At 51.7% G+C, this 19,237-nt stretch overlaps 2 protein-coding genes across 4 annotated transcripts in view; one reads left to right on the forward strand and one right to left on the reverse strand.

The window, feature by feature from the left end:
- Window positions 1–10,187, forward strand: part of Ngef (neuronal guanine nucleotide exchange factor) — a 62,543-nt gene extending 52,356 nt beyond the window's left edge. For both annotated transcript variants that reach the window (XM_075951545.1, XM_075951546.1), the window contains 6 exons: window positions 1,464–1,553; window positions 5,538–5,701; window positions 6,134–6,289; window positions 7,124–7,203; window positions 7,854–7,958; window positions 9,284–10,187. In XM_075951545.1, coding sequence (XP_075807660.1) covers window positions 1,464–1,553; window positions 5,538–5,701; window positions 6,134–6,289; window positions 7,124–7,203; window positions 7,854–7,958; window positions 9,284–9,474 — 786 coding nt within the window. In that variant the 3' untranslated portion in view covers window positions 9,475–10,187. The remainder of the gene's footprint in view (window positions 1–1,463; window positions 1,554–5,537; window positions 5,702–6,133; window positions 6,290–7,123; window positions 7,204–7,853; window positions 7,959–9,283) is intronic.
- A 1,479-nt stretch (window positions 10,188–11,666) lies between these two features.
- Snorc (secondary ossification center associated regulator of chondrocyte maturation) lies at window positions 11,667–16,666 on the reverse strand. Of its 2 annotated transcripts, none has more exons than XM_075951889.1 (3): window positions 16,594–16,666; window positions 11,943–12,122; window positions 11,667–11,820 (listed from the first exon to the last, which is right to left on the reverse strand). In XM_075951889.1, the coding sequence occupies exons 1-3, from the start codon at window positions 16,664–16,666 to the stop codon at window positions 11,711–11,713; spliced, it is 363 nt and encodes a 120-aa protein (XP_075808004.1). In that variant the 3' UTR covers window positions 11,667–11,710. The 2 variants fall into 2 exon arrangements, with proteins under 2 accessions (XP_075808004.1, XP_075808003.1); XM_075951888.1 differs by having other exon boundaries at window positions 11,943–12,125.
- Between the last annotated feature and the right edge of the window lie 2,571 nt (window positions 16,667–19,237).

Consider the following 19,237-nt stretch of genomic DNA (forward strand, 5'->3'; position numbering starts at 1 on the left):
GGTTGTGTGGGCATCAGCAGCTTTCTCTAGCCTTAGGTGCCCTTCAAGTGCTGTCCTAGGCACTTGGCTCATATCAGTGATCCATATGAGGTCTTTCAGGAAATTAGCGTAAGCAAAATAAAGATAGCAAAGATGTCTGACTGCCCATACTCCCTACCAAGAACACTTTGGCCAGAACTCCTGAGCAGATGCCTGCATGCACATATACATCCATACAGATACATCACACACGCACACACACACACACACACGCACACACACATGTACATACAAGCATACACATATACGTCCATACAGATACATCACACACACACGCACACATGCACACACAAGCATGCACGTATACATCCATACAGATACATCACACACACATGCACATATGCACGCACATGCATACATGCACACACAAGCATACACGTATACATCCATACAGATACATCACACATGCACACATGCACACACACAAGCATGTACGTATACATCCATACAGATACATCACACATGCACACATGCACACATGCACACACATGCATACACAAGCATACACGTATACATCCATACAGATACATCATACATGCACACACATGCATACACAAGCATACACGTATACATCCATACAGATACATCACACACACACGCACACATGCACACACAAGCATGCACCTATACATCCATGCAGATACATCACATGCACACACACACACACATGCACACACAAGCATGCACATATACATCCATACAGATATATCACACACACACGTACGCGCACACACACATGCATGCACGCATGTACACACGCGCACACACAAGCACGCACATACACACTGTCACCATGCTCTTTACAAACAGACGCTGTGTCTAAAATATAGCCTTTGCTCTTCAGTTGAGAACATGTCAATGATTTCAGAGCCCTCGGTTACACAGATATATTGTGCTTCGGTCATTGCTATTTCATGGACAATTTAAGTTGATGGATTTTCTCTTCTAAGCAACACTACAAGGAACATCCTTGTAGTTGCTTGTTTGGGCTCTGCACTTATTCACAATTACTGACCAAGCACCTGCAGCAGGTCAGGCTCTGTCCCAGACCCCATGAGCCATTTAAAGCTCTGTTTCTGGAGATGGAGGCCCAGAAGTCTAGGGAATGGCAGCATTATTGTTTCCTGAGTGCCTTCCAGGGAGGTAGAGAGCCTGTGCATCCCCAGTGGGTGAGAGGTCAGCCTGGAGGAGCCTTTCCTTTTCCAGTCCAGCCGAGAAGAAAGGCCACTTCCTCTTGGTCTGGGATGTTGGCTTTCTAGTCATCCTCCAGACCCCACAGGGTGTTCCACTTGGTTCCACACTGTGCTGAAGAAAGAACTGGAACCTATGAGGCTGATCAGTCAGTGTCAGCTCCTGGACATACCAGTCACAGTGGTAGCTGGAAATACTTGGCAGGCTGGCCTGATGTGTCCTCCCTGTCCCAGGTGGTAAAGGCATGCAACGAGGGCGTCCGGAAGATGAGCCGCACCGAACAGATGATTAGCATCCAGAAGAAGATGGAGTTCAAGATCAAGGTAAGTCTGCAAGATCTGGGTCAGCTCCTGCCCAGTCATGACAGTCACACCCTACTCTGAAGCATAAGTGGTCCAGCCTACACCCCACAGCCCTCCCTAGTGGTGGAAGCCAATCATCATGCACTATCTGCCTGGGTTTACCCTCTCAGAGCTGTGGCAGGGGGCGGGGCACAGCTGCCTGCCTATGTTGGCAGAGGTTTCTGTCCCACCAGGTCCCACAGTAAACACACAGAAACTATTATTTGCAATACTGTTTGTCCAATAGCTTAAGCATATTGCTTGCTAGCTCTTACATCAAGAATTAACCTATTTCCATTATTTTATATTTTACCATGAGGTTCATGGCTTACCAGCAAGGTTCTGGCTGGTGGCTCACTTCTTTCTCCTCTGGCGGCTCCATGGTGGCTCTCTGACTCCACCTTCTTTCTCCCAGCATTCAGTTTTGTTTTCCCTGCCTAGCTTTATTTTGCTAAGCCATTGGCTGAAACAGCTTTGTTACTCATCAGCCAATAAAAGCAACACAAATACAGAAGGACTTTCCACACCATTTCCCCTTTCTATTTAAATAAAAAAGAAAGGTTTTAACTTTAACATAGCAAGATTATATATAGCAAAACAGGTATCAAGCAAGTTATTACAGTTACAATATTTATATCTACTTTATCTTTTATCGTAAGTAAGAAAAACTATAATTAAACTATTCTTCAACTCCATCAAAGACATCAGAAGTATATAATATTACCTAAGTAAAGAAGAAATGCATTGTAAGCAACTTCCAAAACTCTAGAAATAACAAAGACATCTTGCTGCCTGAACAGTCACCCAAAGTTCTTCTGTACTGTTGGGGTATCCATCTTCATCCTATAGGCCCGTAGTGTCTGGTAGACTCTTCCATGAAGGAGGAAATTCCAAAGACAGTTCCGCCTATATTGGCAGTTTGTCAGTCACTTTCTTCTGTGTTCTGCAGAATGTCTGGCAGACTCTTTCATGAAGCAGGAACTTTGGACTGTCTCACCTTCTTTAAGCAGGCTTCAGCAGTCATTTTTGTGGGTTCTACAAGTCCAGTTCACACAGCATAACATCAAACAGTCCAGGCAAGAGTAGTTTCTTGCCCAAATGGTTAACCAACTCCATAAGGAGCCTCTTCTATGACTATCTTCCTCTTGAAGTAGATTGGTGCTGCCAGGAGAAGATGTGTCTCATTGTCATAAAACGTCCTAAGTTCTTAAAACATTTTAAATGCCATATTCTATAGTCTTTGAAAGGTTTGAAGAATGCCTATCCATATGAAATACAACTCTGTACATGACTATAAGCTTTCTTATAGATGGCTATTTATTAACCTGTGTTTCTTAATTATACATTACATTTTTAAATGAACTGCACAAATACAATAGCTTAATCAAGAACAGAAATATACATATAACAAAATTGACCTTAAATTTGTATCAATAAACCAAGAAACATACCAATGCAAATCTCTATAGCATATCCCCCTTTAAATGTAAAGAAATGTTTATAAACAATATTTGGGGATATGGGCGTAGTTCTCTCCAAACTGCTTCCTACTTTTTGTTGGGCAGAGTAATTTTGGAAGTGTTTATGGTGGCCTTTTAGGGGTCTTGGTCCATCAAACACATTAGTCTGGGAGGATTCTACAGGTTCTCATCCTCTGTGGAAACAAAAGAACCTCTTTTCTATAGCAACATATCCTTAGACTCAAATTTTGAAGTCAAGATACCATTATATTGGCTTATCTTCACAGCCCCCAGAATCAAATATCTCTCTGCAGTCAAAACATTCAAAGAAAACACAATAGTATACATAATCCAGACTCCCTGTGTATATTCTATCTTTATGTGGCTTGTTTTTCTTACTCTATTAATTTTTCAACAAGTTTATTATCTTTATTCCTCTAATATATGACTATCTATACTCTTTTATATTTTTTAAAATATTTATTTATTTATTATGTATACAATATTCTGTCTACATGTGTACCTGCACCCCAGAAAAGGGCACTAGACCTCATTACAGATGGTTGTGAGCCACCATGTGGTTGCTGGGAATTGAACTCAGGACCTTTGGAAGAGCAGGCAATGCTCTTAACCGCTAAGCCATCTCTCCAGCCCTACACTCTTTTATATTACATTTACTGTCTCTTTACTCTTTTTTCTCTCTCTCCCAAGCCTACATACTTTTTTTTAAACAACTGTGTCTTGTTTAGAGGTCTCATGTCTGAATCTGTCCTGTTGTGTATCTGAAATCCTTTTCTCTCCAGGAGTACCTCTTAAAATGCAAACAACATTACTAGGATTAAGCCTTTTGAATCTGCCCAGACTAACATGTTGAAAGTCCATTCATTGCCTCTGAGAGCCATTCTCTCTGCCCCAGATCCAGGGCTAGGTCACAGCAGGTCTGTGTTGCCATTAAGGAAGTTATAGCACTCTGTTTACAAACCCCATTTAAATGCTCTGTAGCCAGACCTCCCTAAAGAATCAGAGCCATTGGCAAACCAGGAAACCACCATTTTGAAACTGCATGTTTTTTCTTCTGCTACTGCTGAATCAGGAAGACCTCTCTTAAGGAAGCTGTGGCATGCTACCAGCCAGTGGGGGTGGGGGGTGCGACTAAGCTCTGTTTTGTGTGTGTGTCTAGAATTCCTTTCCAAACTTTCTCGGGTTTTACATGGATGTAGTCAGCCATGTTGGTGTGCCAATTTGTTGGCAGAGGTTTCTGTCCCAACTGGTCCTGCAATCAACACACAGAAACTATATTATTTGTAATTCTGTTTGACCAATAGCTTAAGCATATTGCTTGCTAGCTCTTACATCAAGAATTAACCCATTTTCATTATTTTATATTTTACCATGAGGTTCATAGCCTACCAGCAAGGTTCTGGCTGGTGGCTCCACAGCAGCTCCCTGACTCCACCTTCTTTCTCCCAGCATTCAGTTTAGTTTTCCCTGCCTAGCTCTATTCTGCTAAGCCACTGGCTGAAACAGCTTCTTTATTCATTAACCAATAAAAGCAACACATATACAGAAGGACTTCCCACACCATGCCTGTGTGAATCTGACAGTTTTACCACAGAGGCAATCCTGAGCAGTCAGTGTGTGGAGACAGGGACTGTTCAAGGGATTCTCAGTGCTAAGAGATTTGCAAGTTACTTCCTTTCTCTAGGTTTCTGATGACTTGCATATTGACACATGGTGCCTACTAATGGCCTTGGAAAGCTGTGTGTGTAGCTCAGGAGGACAACAGTTGTCTGGCATGACCAAAAATAAAAGGGTCCCAGAGGTCAGAGGTCAAGGTTTGGGAGCTGAGCCTAGATGGAGGATGTGAAGGGTCTTCTGATACCTCTTAGGGTTATATTCACTGGGATGACTGCAGAGTGCCCAGCTCCCATTCCTGAGAAAACTGTCTGCAAGACGTGACCTCTTCAACCCATGGGCACCAATACAGCCTTTCCTCTGTGAGCTTGACCTCTTAGACTATATCAAGCAAGCTGAGCTTAGTGGGATGATGCTCTCTCTCTCTGTGTCTCTCTCTCTGTCTCTCTCTCTGTCTCTCTCTCTGTCTCTCTCTCTCTGTCTCTCTCTCTCTGTCTGTCTCTCTCTCTCTCTCACACACACACACACAGGCATGCATGCACAAGTACACACAGACACACACCAAAGCACAGGCATGAGCACAGAAGCTCAAATGTAAGTACACAGACGGCATAATACACAAAGAAACACAGCACACATGCACAGCAGCACGTGCACAAATGTACATACACACACAAGGAACGCATGTGTTCAGAAGCAAATTTGCACCTGCTGCTCTTTTGCTGCCAGGACTCTGGCTAGTGGTGCGTAGTACAATGACCCATGCTGCCCTTGTACACTGTATCCCAAAGCTTTGTTCTGGCTGTGGTGTTTGTAAGACCCTTAGGGGGGGTGCAAGGGTGATGCCACCTGACACCCCCCTCCCTCCCAGTCAGTGCCCATCATCTCACACTCCCGGTGGCTGCTGAAGCAGGGTGAGCTGCAGCAGATGTCCGGCCCCAAGACCTCCCGCACCCTGCGGACCAAGAAGCTCTTCAGAGAAATTTACCTCTTCCTCTTCAACGACCTGCTGGTGATCTGCCGGCAGATCCCTGGGTGAGCCTGCCCCTGATGGGCACTGGAGAGGACCCATAGTGGGGCAGTGGATCTGGCTGGGTGAGCCCGCCCCTGACAAGCACTGGAGAGGACCCAACCTTGGTTTGGTCACGGAACAGTCTTTAGGGTCAAGTTTTCAAAGGTCTGCTCTGCTCCTGCCCAGCTTTGGGCCACGATGAAACATCCCTGAACCTCAGTTTCCTTCCTGCAAATGTGGAAAGCCGGCACTGTATCTACCACTGAGCTCAATAAAGTGGCCACTGCCTTGCTACACCCCAGGATGGGAGCTCTTCTAGGGAGCAGGGGACTGGCATGCTGGGATTCTTTGGATGGGGGTGGTAAGGAATGGCTAGGGCTATATGCTGGCTCTTCCAGCCAGCCAGAAGGTTTCTCTGAGACCAACCGTTTCACCCTGGCTCCTTTGCTCCCCAGAGACAAGTACCAGGTATTCGACTCAGCCCCAAGGGGCCTGCTGCGAGTAGAGGAACTGGAGGACCAGGGCCAAACATTGGCTAATGTGTTCATCTTGCGACTGTTGGAAAATGCAGATGACCGGGAGGCCACCTACATGTTGAAGGCATCCTCCCAGTGAGTATCCAGTGCTATGAGCCACACCCAGTGACTCGTAGGTCAGTCTTTCCCAGGTAAAACGCCTCCACACACTTCTGCAGGAGGCTTGTCTCTCATTATTCAGCACCCATCCTTCCCATGGGGACCCTGTATAAAGGACTTTTGCAGGCTCTTCTTGTTGGGGTGTGGATGGCAGGGGATGGCTGCACGTTCCTGGCTTTGCCTGTGGGCAGAAGAGCAAGTCCATCTTGTCAAATGGGATGCTTACAGCTGATATGCCAGTGAGCCACTATCCCCCTCCTCCCCTTCTTGTTCACTCTCTGTGTGACCTCCAGTCCTTCACTTTCTCTGTCTGAGCAATCAGAGCAGCTGCTTTACAGTCCCAAGCCCTTGGGGGGTACATAAGACAGTAGAAACTGCTTGGTGGACCACGGAGCCCCAGCTTTCTCTTAGACCTGCCCAGGTGGCCCCATCTCCTTCCTCTGTGCTCAGCTGCCCTGAACCACACCCCACCAGGAATTGCTTCCTGCCCTGCTGAGACTCTGGGCCCTAAGTCACAGGATTGACTGACAGGAAGTGGTGATAACACTCCAGGCTTTGCCACAGCAGAGAGACTTCACTGTAGCACATCTTTGAGAGCTAGCCTTGAGGACCTCGCAGATGGCGGCTCCTCACACTGTCGGGCTTCAAACCCCTAGCCTGGGAGGAGTGTGCATGGGTTCCCTGTACAGCTAACTCGGCTGTCCTGGAGCCAGACTCAGAATGTCGCCGACCTGGGGGCCCAGGTGCACACAATAGGGAGGAGTTTGTTGGCTCTAAAGTTGGGGCACTGTCTGTCCCCTTCCTATGCAGGAGTGAGATGAAGCGCTGGATGACCTCACTGGCCCCCAACAGGAGGACCAAGTTCGTGTCCTTCACATCCCGGCTGCTGGGTGAGTCCCTGACTTAGAAAGGGGGCTCTTGATGGGCTTTGGCTAAGACTCACTGGGCCTCAGCTCCAGGGTTCCTTGACTGCCTGGGACCAACCGGAAGCTTAGTGCCTGTGTATGCTGGCTGCCTCAGCTTCATTCGAACTGGATGGTTAAGGAAGAAATGGAAGTCCCTGAGTCTTAAGAGTCAGGTGGCAGAATATTGGACCCAAACTCCATTGTTCTTTTGGATTTTCCAGTTGTCTAAAACTCATAGAAGACCCAAGGGAGCATGAGCCTGGCTTGTGAAGAAAGTTACTGTCCCAGCCTGCTGGCCTGTCCTCACCCCAAGCTGCTCACTGGGTCATACCTGAGAACAAGAGGTTCTTCCTGCCTTATAGGCTGAGAACCCCATTATAGCTAGCGAATCCTTTCCTCCCTCTCCCCAGAATTCCTGGTAGTCTAATGAGGCCTCCCTAGGATGTGAGTTCCTCCCTCCCAGAGGGGACCTTTCTCACTGATGTGCTGTCCCGGGTCCTGTTTAAGACTGGACTTAGCCCCCTGCTGCTAGCAGCGTTGTCTCCTGGGTCACTGCCTGTCGTCCTTGCTTGTCTGGATGTGGGGCAGGGTGGAACCTGTGATGGGGACACACCATACTCTCTCCCATCCTGCAGACTGTCCCCAGGTCCAGTGTGTACACCCATACGTGGCCCAGCAGCCTGATGAGCTGACGCTGGAACTGGCAGACATCCTGAACATCCTGGAGAAGACAGAGGACGGTGAGGCTCCCAAGAGACCCTGGGAGGGGATAAAGGACTGTAGCTTGGGTGTAGGACTCGATGGCGCAGTTGGCAGGTGGGCAGGCAGAGCCCAGCATCCTTGCTGGTGCTGGCACTACCCAGGACATCCTGCCTGAGCACTGGGCCCAGCATCCTTGGCTTTCCTCAGACTTTCTTCCATCCTGTGAGCTGCCGTGCTCCTTCCCTCCCAGCAGGCCTGGCAGGTGTTTCTCCGTCTCTCACCAGCCTTGCCTATGGCCTCAGCCCTCCCGTAGGAGGGAGCTTAACCCTGACCTCAACCTCTTTGGTCACAAGCTTCTGGGGTCGCCTGAGACCACCAGGCTATGAATCCCTGTTCCTGCCCACCCTGTGGGTGGCAGGCAGGATTAGCTCCAAACAGTTTTCTTGTGGCCCCTGCCCATTTTAACCCCAAGTAACCAATGTAGTAATCCCCACTTTTGTATATGAAATGTTCTTGATCCAGATCCCAGGAGTATGTACCTGTAATTCCACCGTTTGGGAGGCAGAGACAGAAAAAAAATGCCTGAAATTTCATGAGTGGCCTGGCCACAGAGTGAAAACCGGATGTCTTTACAACAGAGGCCATCAAAATACCTGAAGAGAACAAAAACCCCTTCCTATTCCCTCCTTTGTCCCAGGCCATGATTGGGAAATAAAGTAATCTCCACAGTATCCCTCTGGGGGTCCCAGGGACCTCCCTGCCCTTTCCCCAGCATAATCCACTGCCTCACACTCCTCCCAGGGTGGCCAGCAGAAGGCACACCTCCGACCCGGGTAGGGACAGGCTGTTTAGCAACAAGCCTGGCAAAAGACTTCTAGGAGAGAAGAGGCAACAGAGAAAATGTGAGGGCACTTGGGGACTCAGGGTGTCCTCAAAGTTTATAATGGCTATCCTCATCCCCCGCCAGCAACCACTTGGCCCTCCAAGTGAGATTCTGAGAAAATATGCCCAGTGAGCGGGTGAGCTCACTGCCCAGTGATCAGCTGTCTCCTACACTGGCCCCCTGGATGCCTCTGTTAGGGGTGGCCCTCCAGGTCTCCTCCTGTCCTGGTATGGGGCAGCCTTGGAACCTTCAGAAATAGGCTGCCATTCGTGGGAGAGCCTGACGCCTGGTTCTTCACATTCCATGTGTTTCCTAGCACATCATAGGAGCAATCCGAGCTTAGGTGGGGTGCCCGGCCACTGCCCTGTGGGAAATGCTGAACTCCTGAGTGTGGCTCAGTCCTTGCTTCCCAGACAGAGGGGAAGCCTAGTAAGGAAAGCCCAGCCTTGTCTCACCCTGACCCTGCTGCCTCCTTTGCAGGGTGGATCTTTGGCGAGCGCCTGCATGACCAGGAGAGAGGCTGGTTTCCCAGTTCCATGACAGAGGAGATCCTGAACCCCAAGATCCGCTCCCAGAACCTCAAGGAATGTTTCCGAGTACACAAGATGGAGGACCCTCAGCGCAGCCAGAATAAGGACCGCAGGAAGTTGGGCAGCCGGAATAGGCAATGAACCCCAGCTTAGGCACCAGCCTGAAGGAGGGGTGTGGGCAAGGGGGTGCAGACCCAGCAGAGAACCCCAAAAGATACAGAGGGTCTTAGGGAGGAAAAGTCAGTGCCTTCCCAGGCAGCAGGAGTGGCTTGGGCCTGCACTGTCCCTACCTGCACTGTAGGGGGCACTAACGTCCTGGTCACTCCCTTGCTTACACACTGGCGGCCATGGCTAAGTACTTAAGCAGATTTACACCACCACCTCCCAGTCTCTCCGAGCTAGAAATGGGTAGGCATGTTCCGGAGACCTTCCAGCGCCTGGAGAGGCCCACGCAGGGGTTCCTGGCCCGAGGCAGGCAGGAGGTGACTACTATCAGGTCCCCTGAACTGCACATGTCCTTCCCTACTTTGAAAGAGTCCACGGGGCACAGCAATGGGCCGCCCCTGCCTGAGGGAGCTTGTGAGCAGTGCTGAAGCTGCCCGCCCCTCCCTGCGCCTCTGCCAGCCTCTCTTGCACGGCCAAGCCCTGCCCTCAGCAGGCCTCCCAGAGCTTGGCTGAGGGTTCATGTCTCTGGCTCCTTGAAGGGCTAGATGTCGCTTGTGTCTCCTGGCCCCTGAAGGAGCCCAGGTGTTTTTTTGCAGAATGAATTGGTCACTGCATCCTTTATGGTCATGGTTTTGAGAAAAGCAAATATCATTTTTTTTGGCTGCATTAAAAGAAGCATCCTGTATAAAGTAAGGGTTGGAGGCCTATTCTTTATCACCCCCATGCGCGCAGCAATGAGGCATTTGGTTCTGGGTTGGGAGGGGGGAGCTGGTAGGAGAAACCTCTCCCCGAGGAGGGGCCCTGCAAACACTTCAAAGGGAAAAGCTAACTAACATCGGGTCTCAGAGTGAGAATGGATTTGGGCCTCTGCTTCTGGGGGGATTCAAGAAAGGGCTCTCTGGGGGAATAGGAGACTACCGCTACTGTATAAGTACACACTTACAAGGCCACAGGGACCCTCAGGTATCAGTCAGCAGTGGCCATTAGGGGATCTGACCCCAGCCCTGGGACACGGACTCCCTCCCTGGTCCAGACACTGGCCTCAGATGTTCCCCTGTGCTTTCAGTGGCAGCTGGTTCCCCGAGTGGCTGCACCTACCCAGGCCTGCATAGCCACCCCCACCCTGTTTCTGTTTCAGAGTGTCTCCTCCAGTTCTGTCCCAGGAAAGTGTCCAGCGCACTGCAGTTCCACCAGAGAGACGCTCTACTTCAAAACAGGCCTTTTGTTTGTTTAGTCTCTTGAGACTCTGTCCCAATATAGCCCAGATTGGCCTTAAAATTCATCGTCCCACCTCAGCCTCCAAAGTACTGGCATTGCAGGCATGTGCCACCATGCCAGACCCAGAGCAGGCCTTGAGTTTGAGCCGCTGGACTTTGTAGTGTCTTCCCACGGATCGTGCACAGCTCTTGGTGACCTTGAGACCTCAGACCCCTGAGCATTCCTGGGAGGAGATGACCCCTTGCCACGGTGCAACCAGAGGGCCACAGCTCCTACCCTGGCCTACTAGGCTGGCTCATCTCCACTCCCCTCCTCATTCTGTCTGGGAGTGCTCTCCAACTTCTGGGTCAGATGGAGAAAGAGGAACAGCCCCAGGGAGAACATATGTGAACCCCAGGCCTAAAAGAGTGTGTGGTTGGAAATGGGAAAATTTGGAGCCTTGGGAGGAGGGGTGAAGACACAAGGATTGGGGTTCTGAATTAGGAGATGGCCCCTCCTGCCTGAGTCAAGGTTAAAAGCCTTTACTACCCCACCCAATGTCAGTCCTCCACCATTTGCCAGTTGGTCTCAAGAAACAGAAGGCACCTGGGTCAAGCTCTCCAGCTCTGCTTCCCCGCCCCCAGTCTTGCCAGGCAGAAGCGCAAAAGGCTAGGAGTTCGGTGGCCCTAAATCCCGCCGCGAATGGTCCTTAGAGAGTGGACACCGGAGTTCCCCGCGCCCTGCGTGCACTCCCGGCACACACAACACACGCGCGCGCGCACACACACACACACACACGTTGCCACGCGTGCACATGTGCCCCGCCTGGAGTTTTCCACCCACGGCTCCAGGCACGCGGCGCGGCCCAGCAACACGCCCCCCCCCGTCAGGTTCACATGCCGCTACACCTGCACGCGGGCTCACACACGCGGGGACATCGGGGACGCGGAGGGGACAAAGGAGAGCACTGGTTGCAGAGTCGCCGCGGGCGGGCCTGCGCAGCTCTTTATTGGCTTCAAGAAGCAGAAAACTTTCTCAGCGCAACGACCACGAGTGCCAGCACTACGCAGGTGGCCAAAAGGGCGGCGATCACGATGGCTGCAATGGCGCCTGGCCCAAGTGATCCTGTGGAGAACAGAGGAACTTGTCACCTCAGAGGTCCAGCCAAAGCCGGACCCTTCATGCTGTTCTTCCTCCCTCCCCTCCCTCTCATCCTCCTCCCTCTCCCTGCCGGGCCCACACCCTACCTCCGTCTTGGTCCACCCCCGCAGGAGGGCTGTTGTCCTCTGGTCCTGGGGCAGAGGTGGGGAACGGCGGGCCTGAGGCTGCGAATTCCTGGCTGTGGCTGGTGCTCTCCAAAGGACCTTCACCTGATGCCAATTCAATGGGCTCGTTCCACAGGGTGGGATTGGGCACCTGGGGACCCTCTGCTGCAAAGCCAAGGACAAGTAGAGGGACTCAGGTGGTTTGCTGGCAGGGATGCCGACCCTCCCCACCAGAACAACTGAGAACTCATGCTTAGGGGTTCACCAGCCCCTACATTCCATAGGGTGGGGCACCTGGCTGGGAAATTCACTCCTAAGTTTGAGAGACCATCCACGTGTGACCCAGAACACCCACTGAGCTAATGCTCACAGGAGGTCAGACTGATTGGGGCAGAGAGACAGGGGCAGTTGCAAAAAGGGGGATTCCTCTGTCCCTCAGGGCAGACACGGCTCAGTCTTCACCTGGGGCAAAAGCTGAGAGTCAAGGACCTTTGAGGGGGCCACTACTCAAGGAAAGACCAGGAGAAGCCCACCTAAGCCACAGCCTCAGATCGGGAGACCAACCGTAGGCATTTAACAGCCCCTCCCTCAACCCAAGACATCACTGCCTACGGGAAGGAGGGCTGATGAAGAGAAGGTGGCCAGCGAAAGGCAGTTCTCACACTAAGTCAGTCTCAGTCAGAGCATGGGTCCCTGAGTGGCCTTTTCACCAAGAGTCCTCTGCTGGAGTCGGCATGGTTTGGGGGCACCCAAGGGATCCCAGAGGGAAGGAAGGAGACAGGAAACACAGGATTACGGGAGTCAAGGGATGTTTCCACCTGACACAGCCCTCCCTCTCCCTAACACTCACCACTGTAAAGAGCACCACCTCCTCCCCCAGACAGAAGTTCAAGACCAGGCTAGTCAAAAGCTCTGAGATTTCCCCTTGGCCTGCCCCCCAGCATCTCAGCTGGTCCCTGGAAGGCAAGTGATCCAGGAACACTCAGTCCCCAAACAGGTTCCTCACACAGACCCAGAGGATCTCATTCTATTAATTCTAGCTGCTTGGAGGGCCAAGACTTGGGTTGAGAGGAGAGAGCCAGGGCGGGTTGGTCCTGAGCTCAGGGCAGGCGATGGCCGTGTCATCTGACAGAACTCCAGTAAAGCTGCACCTCTGTTACCAGCCCAGCCACAACCTGCAGGTCCCTGAGACTCCTTTGAGCCAAGGGTTCCATCTTTGGGTGATTCCCCCTGCCCCCCATGGACAAGCTCAGGATAGGGACTGCTCAGGGTAGACCCAAGGGACTTGTGTGTTTCTGCCCATGGTGCCCACCCGGGGCAAACAGAGCACACAGCCAAAGCCTGACTCCAGTCAGCCTCAAAATAACCAAGTCCTCAAAACCGCCAAGGTCTGGGAATGAGAAGGATCTGTGGCTAGGACAAGGGTGGAGTCAGATGTCCTGTCAGAGACTCCCGGGAAGGCTGGTAAGGACCATGCCAGGGTTCCTCTGCCAGTTTGATACCACATTCGGGTTGGGAAAGAGAGTGTCTTTGTTCTTAACTGAACGACTCAGGACATAATGTCGGCTTTGGACTGCTTCTGCATCTGGGGTCAAAGAGGAGTGTGGCAGACACTGGTAACTGGTAACTGGTGAAGGAGCAGCGTAGCAGACATTAGTAACTGGTAACTAGGCGAAGGAGCAGCGTGGCAGACACTGGTAACTAGGTGAAGGAGCAGCGTGGCAGACATTAGTAACTGGTAACTAGGTGAAGGAGCAGCGTGGCAGATGTTGGTAAAGGCTGTGTTGGGGTTCCGTAGATAATTTTACTTTTTTTTGGTAAACTTGGAATCTTGTTGGAATCTTTTTACTATAAGATTTTGGCCGACCCCTGACTCCCTAGGTTCTACCCTGAAACCTCTCACAAGTCTGGGCCAAACTTGAGACTCAACTTGGAGGTAAGGAGTACTGTCATGCAAAAGGCCCCCCGAAGACTGCTTCCCTCTCATAGAGTTCAGGTCTCCGCCCAGACCAGCCCCCCACTAACCACGAAGAGCCCTCTGTGAAGAGGGCAAAGTGACCTGGTCAGAGAAGGCAGTGTTTACGGCCTGAAAGCCCTCTTGAAAGGCCTCAAGCAGTCTAGCCTCAGGCTCCCAGGGCTGGACAGAGAAAAACCCTGAGCGTGCCTGCCCTACAGCCCTGAGGTCTGGGCCGTGAAGACTGACAGTCTGCCCTGAGACTCCTCAGGACACACCCCAAACAGCCAGGCAGGCCTCTCCCTCTCCCATCTCTCCTGGCCAAAGCTCACCACCAATGCCAGGAAAACCGCCCAAGGAATGAGTTTCAATCAGGCCGAGTTTGCCTAAGCGGTGCCTGTTCCCTGGCCAGGGACTGCGCTTGCTCCAACCCACCAAAGAAGGAGATGCTTCTGTGGGCCATAGCCCAGGCCTTATCTTGTTGTCCTACACACTCCATGTTCCCCAGACTTGGAACAGTGAGGGAGAGCAACACGCCGGCTCCCTCCGAGTCCTCCAGGGAAGCCAGGAACTATGGGTCAGTGTGCCAGCAGGAAAGGGGCAACGATGAGAAGAAGTGGGGGGTAGTCCTGGGCCCCGGGAACAGGATGTGGAGGGAGTAGGCTGAGTGACAGCAAGTGAGGCTAAGGGAGACATGGCAGGAGACTCCTGAGAAGGGTCTGTCCACCTTGGCTACAACAAGACCTACCATAGGAGAGTGAGCAATGCCACCGGACTTTCCGTTCTGGCAGAGGGGGCACGGTGTCAGCGCCACAAGCTCGGACACCTCAGGCTGTCCCCTAGCCCCACCATCCCAAGCTGCTCTACCTTTCGGTAAATAAGTTTGTTCAACGGTTAGTCTGACCACAGGCCCTGAGGCCAGGCGCCCATGCTCACAGACGGCCTTTGTGCAGCCATGAAGAGCCTTTTCATCCTCACTCTGGCCTCCTGCCCGCTCACCCTGGCCTGCTCCTCTACCTTAGTGGCTATGGCCACCGGCTGAGGCAGGGAGGGTGGCAGGCTGGCCTGGGCCTCAACCCCAGGACTATGCCATCTCTTTCCTGATCCAGGACTACAGCCCAGGAGAGAGAGTCGGGCTGTGGACCTTGTACATTACCTGCTCAGACCTGTGGGTCTAGGGCTCCTATCTCCCCGCTGCCAGAACAGTCAGAACCCCAAGACTCAATTGGCGTTCCCATGCTTGCTGTGGGCCTGCCTGTACTTGGAGGTGGGCACCCATGGAAGGAAGAGGGAGGTGAGGTCAGGTGAGGTGCTGACTATTCCCAAAGCTTCTGTGGGAGCAGAAAGCCCACCTACCAAAGTTGTGTGAGCACCACCTGACCGGGGCTCTGGCTAAAAGTTTGAGCTGGAAGAGGCAGCGGGAACCTGGGCAGGAGCCACTAGGAAGGCCTGAGCTGCAGGGCTTTGCCAAGCAACTGCCTCACTGTGGCAGGAAGCTGCAGGGGTCTCAGCCCTGGGTCCAAGGTAATGGAAAATGCCTCCCAGCATTGTAAGTCACATCTCCCAACATCAGGGGTATCTCAGACTACATCCCTGGGCACTGCTCCCACTCCCCAAAAAACTAGGTGTGTCCTAATCGGTAAGAAGAGATGGCTCTCCCTAAGATCCCTTTGGGCTTAGCTGAGGGGCTGGGAACCCTGCTCAAACTCTGAAGACAGATTGTTGACTGGGCACTTGGCCACCCTGAGAGTCCTGCACATCAGCCCTGGTGAGGTCTCACCATGCCCCTGTGAGAGAGGCAGTGGAGTGAGTGTTACCTCCTGGAGGTGGGGAAAGGGCCAGGAGAGCTATGAGACCAGCAGGCCTTAAGCTGCTTCCTGGGGTGTCGAGGAGGAGAGAAAGGCCCCCAGACCACCATCACCTGCGCCTCCTGGAGCGTGACTGGGAGTTCCCAGGCCCTGCTTTCATAACGGAGGTGACTGCTCTCCTTCAGAGATTCGCAAACACCCCTGAAGTTCAGGCGGCAATGTGAGACAATTGGGGAACCCAGAGGCAGGCTGCCCGTCCGCCAACTACTGAACCACTGCTGACAATTTATTCCCTTGTAGAGCCAAGCCTACCTGTGCCTATGTCCCTGCTCTGAAGGTGACCTGGAACAGCCCTGCCAATGCGGCCTCTCTCGTCAGACCCCCGACGCAGCCATCTGGGTCTCCGTGCGTTGCCTTCACTGTGCTGTAAAGGACTCTGAGAGCTATTTACCTCTATGGGAACAGAACCTAGGTCGTAAGCCAGCATGGAAGGGTTTGCAGGTTTTAAAGGAATTCCAAGTCACTAGGTTTTCTGCTCAGCATCCGGGGCTCTGGCCTCTTAGCCCTTTGCCCTCTGTCTGATGAGACCTCCTGCCTCCCAGATCCAGAAACCTCCAGCTCCCCTAAGTGACAAAATACCCCCCAGAACTCCAGACAACTGAATGTCCTCGACTCCGATACCCTGGTCACCCTCCTAAGTCAATGTCACCCATCCCGGCTGCTAACAGGTTCCTGACACATCATCTTATTCCGCTTCTACCAGTCAGCCTTGTGGGGACCCCCTTCACCCTCAGAATCACCACCTCCCCCACTGGTAAATGCTGGCCCTGAGAAGTTGGTGGCAGCAGAGCCAACGGCCCGCGCCCCTTACCTGTGAGCACAGCAGGGGCTAGGACCCCAGAGAGGAGCAGCAGCACCATGTGCAGGGTCAGACAAGATGCCATCCTGGCAGCGAGTGAGCAGTGTGTGGGACACAGAGGACTAAGCGGCTGGGCTCGGGCAGCGGGGAAAGGAGCTTCAAAGAGCTGGGAAGGGTTTTCATCAATGCAAACTCTGTCCTCCTGGGACAGCGTGCCCGCCCCCCACACATGCAAACACACGCGCGCATGCACACACACACACACACACACAGAGAGAGAGAGAGAGAGAGAGAGAGAGAGAGAGAGAGAGAGAGAGAGAGAGAGAAGGAGGTAGAGAGAGAGAGAGAGGGAAAGAGAGAGTTTAAAGCTTAGCAGACCTGCAGTCCTGAACGAGCAAACAGCCCCACCCTGGAAAGGAACGGAGAAAATTGTTTTTTATTTCTCTTTACCTCTCTTTTTCTCTCTTCTACCTTTCCTCTGGCTCTGCCCCATCCCCTTTCTTTCTCTTCTGTCTAACACACACACACCATCCGCATGTATCTTCGGGTGACTGGAAGTGTGAACTATCCAGGTTTCCAAGACAGAAACCTCACCCAGGGACCCTGAGCACGACCACTGCCTTGGGGCCTCTGTGCCCAGGGCTCTTGAGTGATCCAGCAGCCTGTAAGGGAGACTCGGCTTGGTCGCCTCCCCATTGAGTTCTCCGCTGATTCTGGAGAAGTTGTTAAAGCTCTGTCAGGCAGCTGCCGAGCCTCCACTCACGACCAAGCACACTGGCCTCCACGGCCTCTGCCCACGCCCATAGATGGACTTCCAGCCCTCTTGCCTTTCAGGTGTGCTCACCATGAAAGTCCCCAAAGTTTCTTTCCCCTGTGCCCACTTCCAAGTCCCCACGGCCCTGCTAATTCTAATTCATACATCCCCAAACAAAAAGCCAGATTAAGGGCTTCCCTCTACTCCCCTGTTCCCTCGCTGTGTTTCAGCTCCATGACACCAGACTGGATACTGCCCGAGGGTCTTTACGCTCGCTCTCCTTGGTCAGAAGGTAGCGCGTACACTTCTCAGTCTGCACCTCATTCCCCTCAGGTCTCGGCTTGGTCAGTCAGCCTGCGTCCTTTCATCGTATCTCTTCGAATTTCTTCGTAGCACTTCAGTATTTATGAATTTTCATGTTCCTCGTCCTTCTGTGTCCATCTTCTGAAGAAAGGCATTCTTTCTAGGTGTGTCAATCAACTGTTTGTCACGGTGACCAAACACCCGAGGGAGGAAGCTGTTGAGAGGGAGCACAGGCTTACGTTGGCGCATGGTATCCGGGGGTTATGGTCCTGGTCAGCCTGCCCCATTGCTATGAGCCTATGAAGAGCTGGTGACAGTGACAGAGGAGGCTGCTGCTCTCATAGCAGAGGACAAAAAGAGGGTCTGGGGACAAGACAGCCTTCGGAAGGCATGCCCTGAGGCCTGCTTCTTCCAACCAGGTTGTGCTTCCTTCAGCTGTGAACTCATTAATAGATCCACTCAATTGATGAGGTCGCCATTCTCATAACCCAGCCACCTATCATCAATAGTGCCACCAGCTGGGGGCTAAGTCTTCAACTTTAAGGTGACGCTTCATATCCAAATGATAAAAGATGTGCATAAATCTTGTGTACAGGTTGAGGAGCTTTTGCATCATGTAGACATGTATAAACTCGACCCCTCTCAACCGAAACCATGCTCCGCATGCCAACAGGGCTCTCTGAGCCCCTCCCCAGCCAGTAAGTACCCTAGCGATTCACTTCATACATGAAGTTTCTCTGCGGTGTCACTCACCCACCCTGCTGAGAGAGCACTGGTGTAAGCGTGTGTCTTCACTTCATCCATGGTGATCAGGGCTGTTTCCTGATTGGGGCTTTTCTGAATACAGATTCCATGTTCTTGCACATGCTCCTTTGTGGATGTCAGTATCTCTTGGTTACGGGTCTGAAGATGAACCGCCTGGGTCCGAATGCAGGCAATGTGCTCTGGTTTGCACTCTCTGCAACGGTTTGAGTTTCCAGTTGCTTTGTTTCCTCAAGGGTACTTAACTGTTGCCAGACTTTAAAAATTCTTTTTGTATGTTTATGTGGTCTATGTGTATGTATGCATGTTCACATGTATTTGGGCGCACATGCTCTTGTGCTCATGCATGTGGAAGTCAGAGGTTGACATCAGGTGTCTTTCTCAATCACTTGTCACATCATTTAACAAGGCAGGGTTGCACTGAACCCCAAGCTTGCTGATCAAACTGCTTCATTTAGCTTGTTCCAGGGATGCCCTCTGCCCCGAGTTCTGGGATTACAGCCGAGATATCCTGCTCACCCTGGCTTTCATGGGGGTGCTGGGGCTCCAACTCTGGTCCTCATGCTGAGTGGCAAGCACTTTATCCACTGTGCCACCCTCAGCTTTGACATTTTATTAGTACTCAATTATGTGTTATTTACCTCCTGTGATGAGTAAATCAGATATGTCTGCTTGGACCTGGTTGTTTTGTCTTTTTGCTTATTTCTGTACCTAATACTTTTTTTTAAAAAGATTTATTTATTTATTATGTATACAACATTCTGCCTCCATGTAAGCCCACACGCCAGAGGAGTGTGCCAGATCTCATTACATATGGTTGTGAGCCACCATGTGGTT

Source organism: Microtus pennsylvanicus, chromosome 17, assembly GCF_037038515.1.
Source record: "Microtus pennsylvanicus isolate mMicPen1 chromosome 17, mMicPen1.hap1, whole genome shotgun sequence".
Taxonomy (NCBI): Eukaryota; Metazoa; Chordata; class Mammalia; order Rodentia; family Cricetidae; genus Microtus; species Microtus pennsylvanicus.

Bases quoted from the DNA above. Each gene is read 5' to 3' on its own strand.
- Snorc (XM_075951888.1), bottom strand. From the start codon at position 16,666: ATGGCATCTTGTCTGACCCTGCACATGGTGCTGCTGCTCCTCTCTGGG. The intron at 12,126-16,593 runs GTAAGGGGCGCG...TTGGCTTTGCAG, and splicing joins AGCCCCTGCTGTGCTCACAG to CAGAGGGTCCCCAGGTGCCC. The intron at 11,821-11,942 runs GTAGGGTGTGGG...TGTTCTCCACAG, and splicing joins GGGGGTGGACCAAGACGGAG to GATCACTTGGGCCAGGCGCC.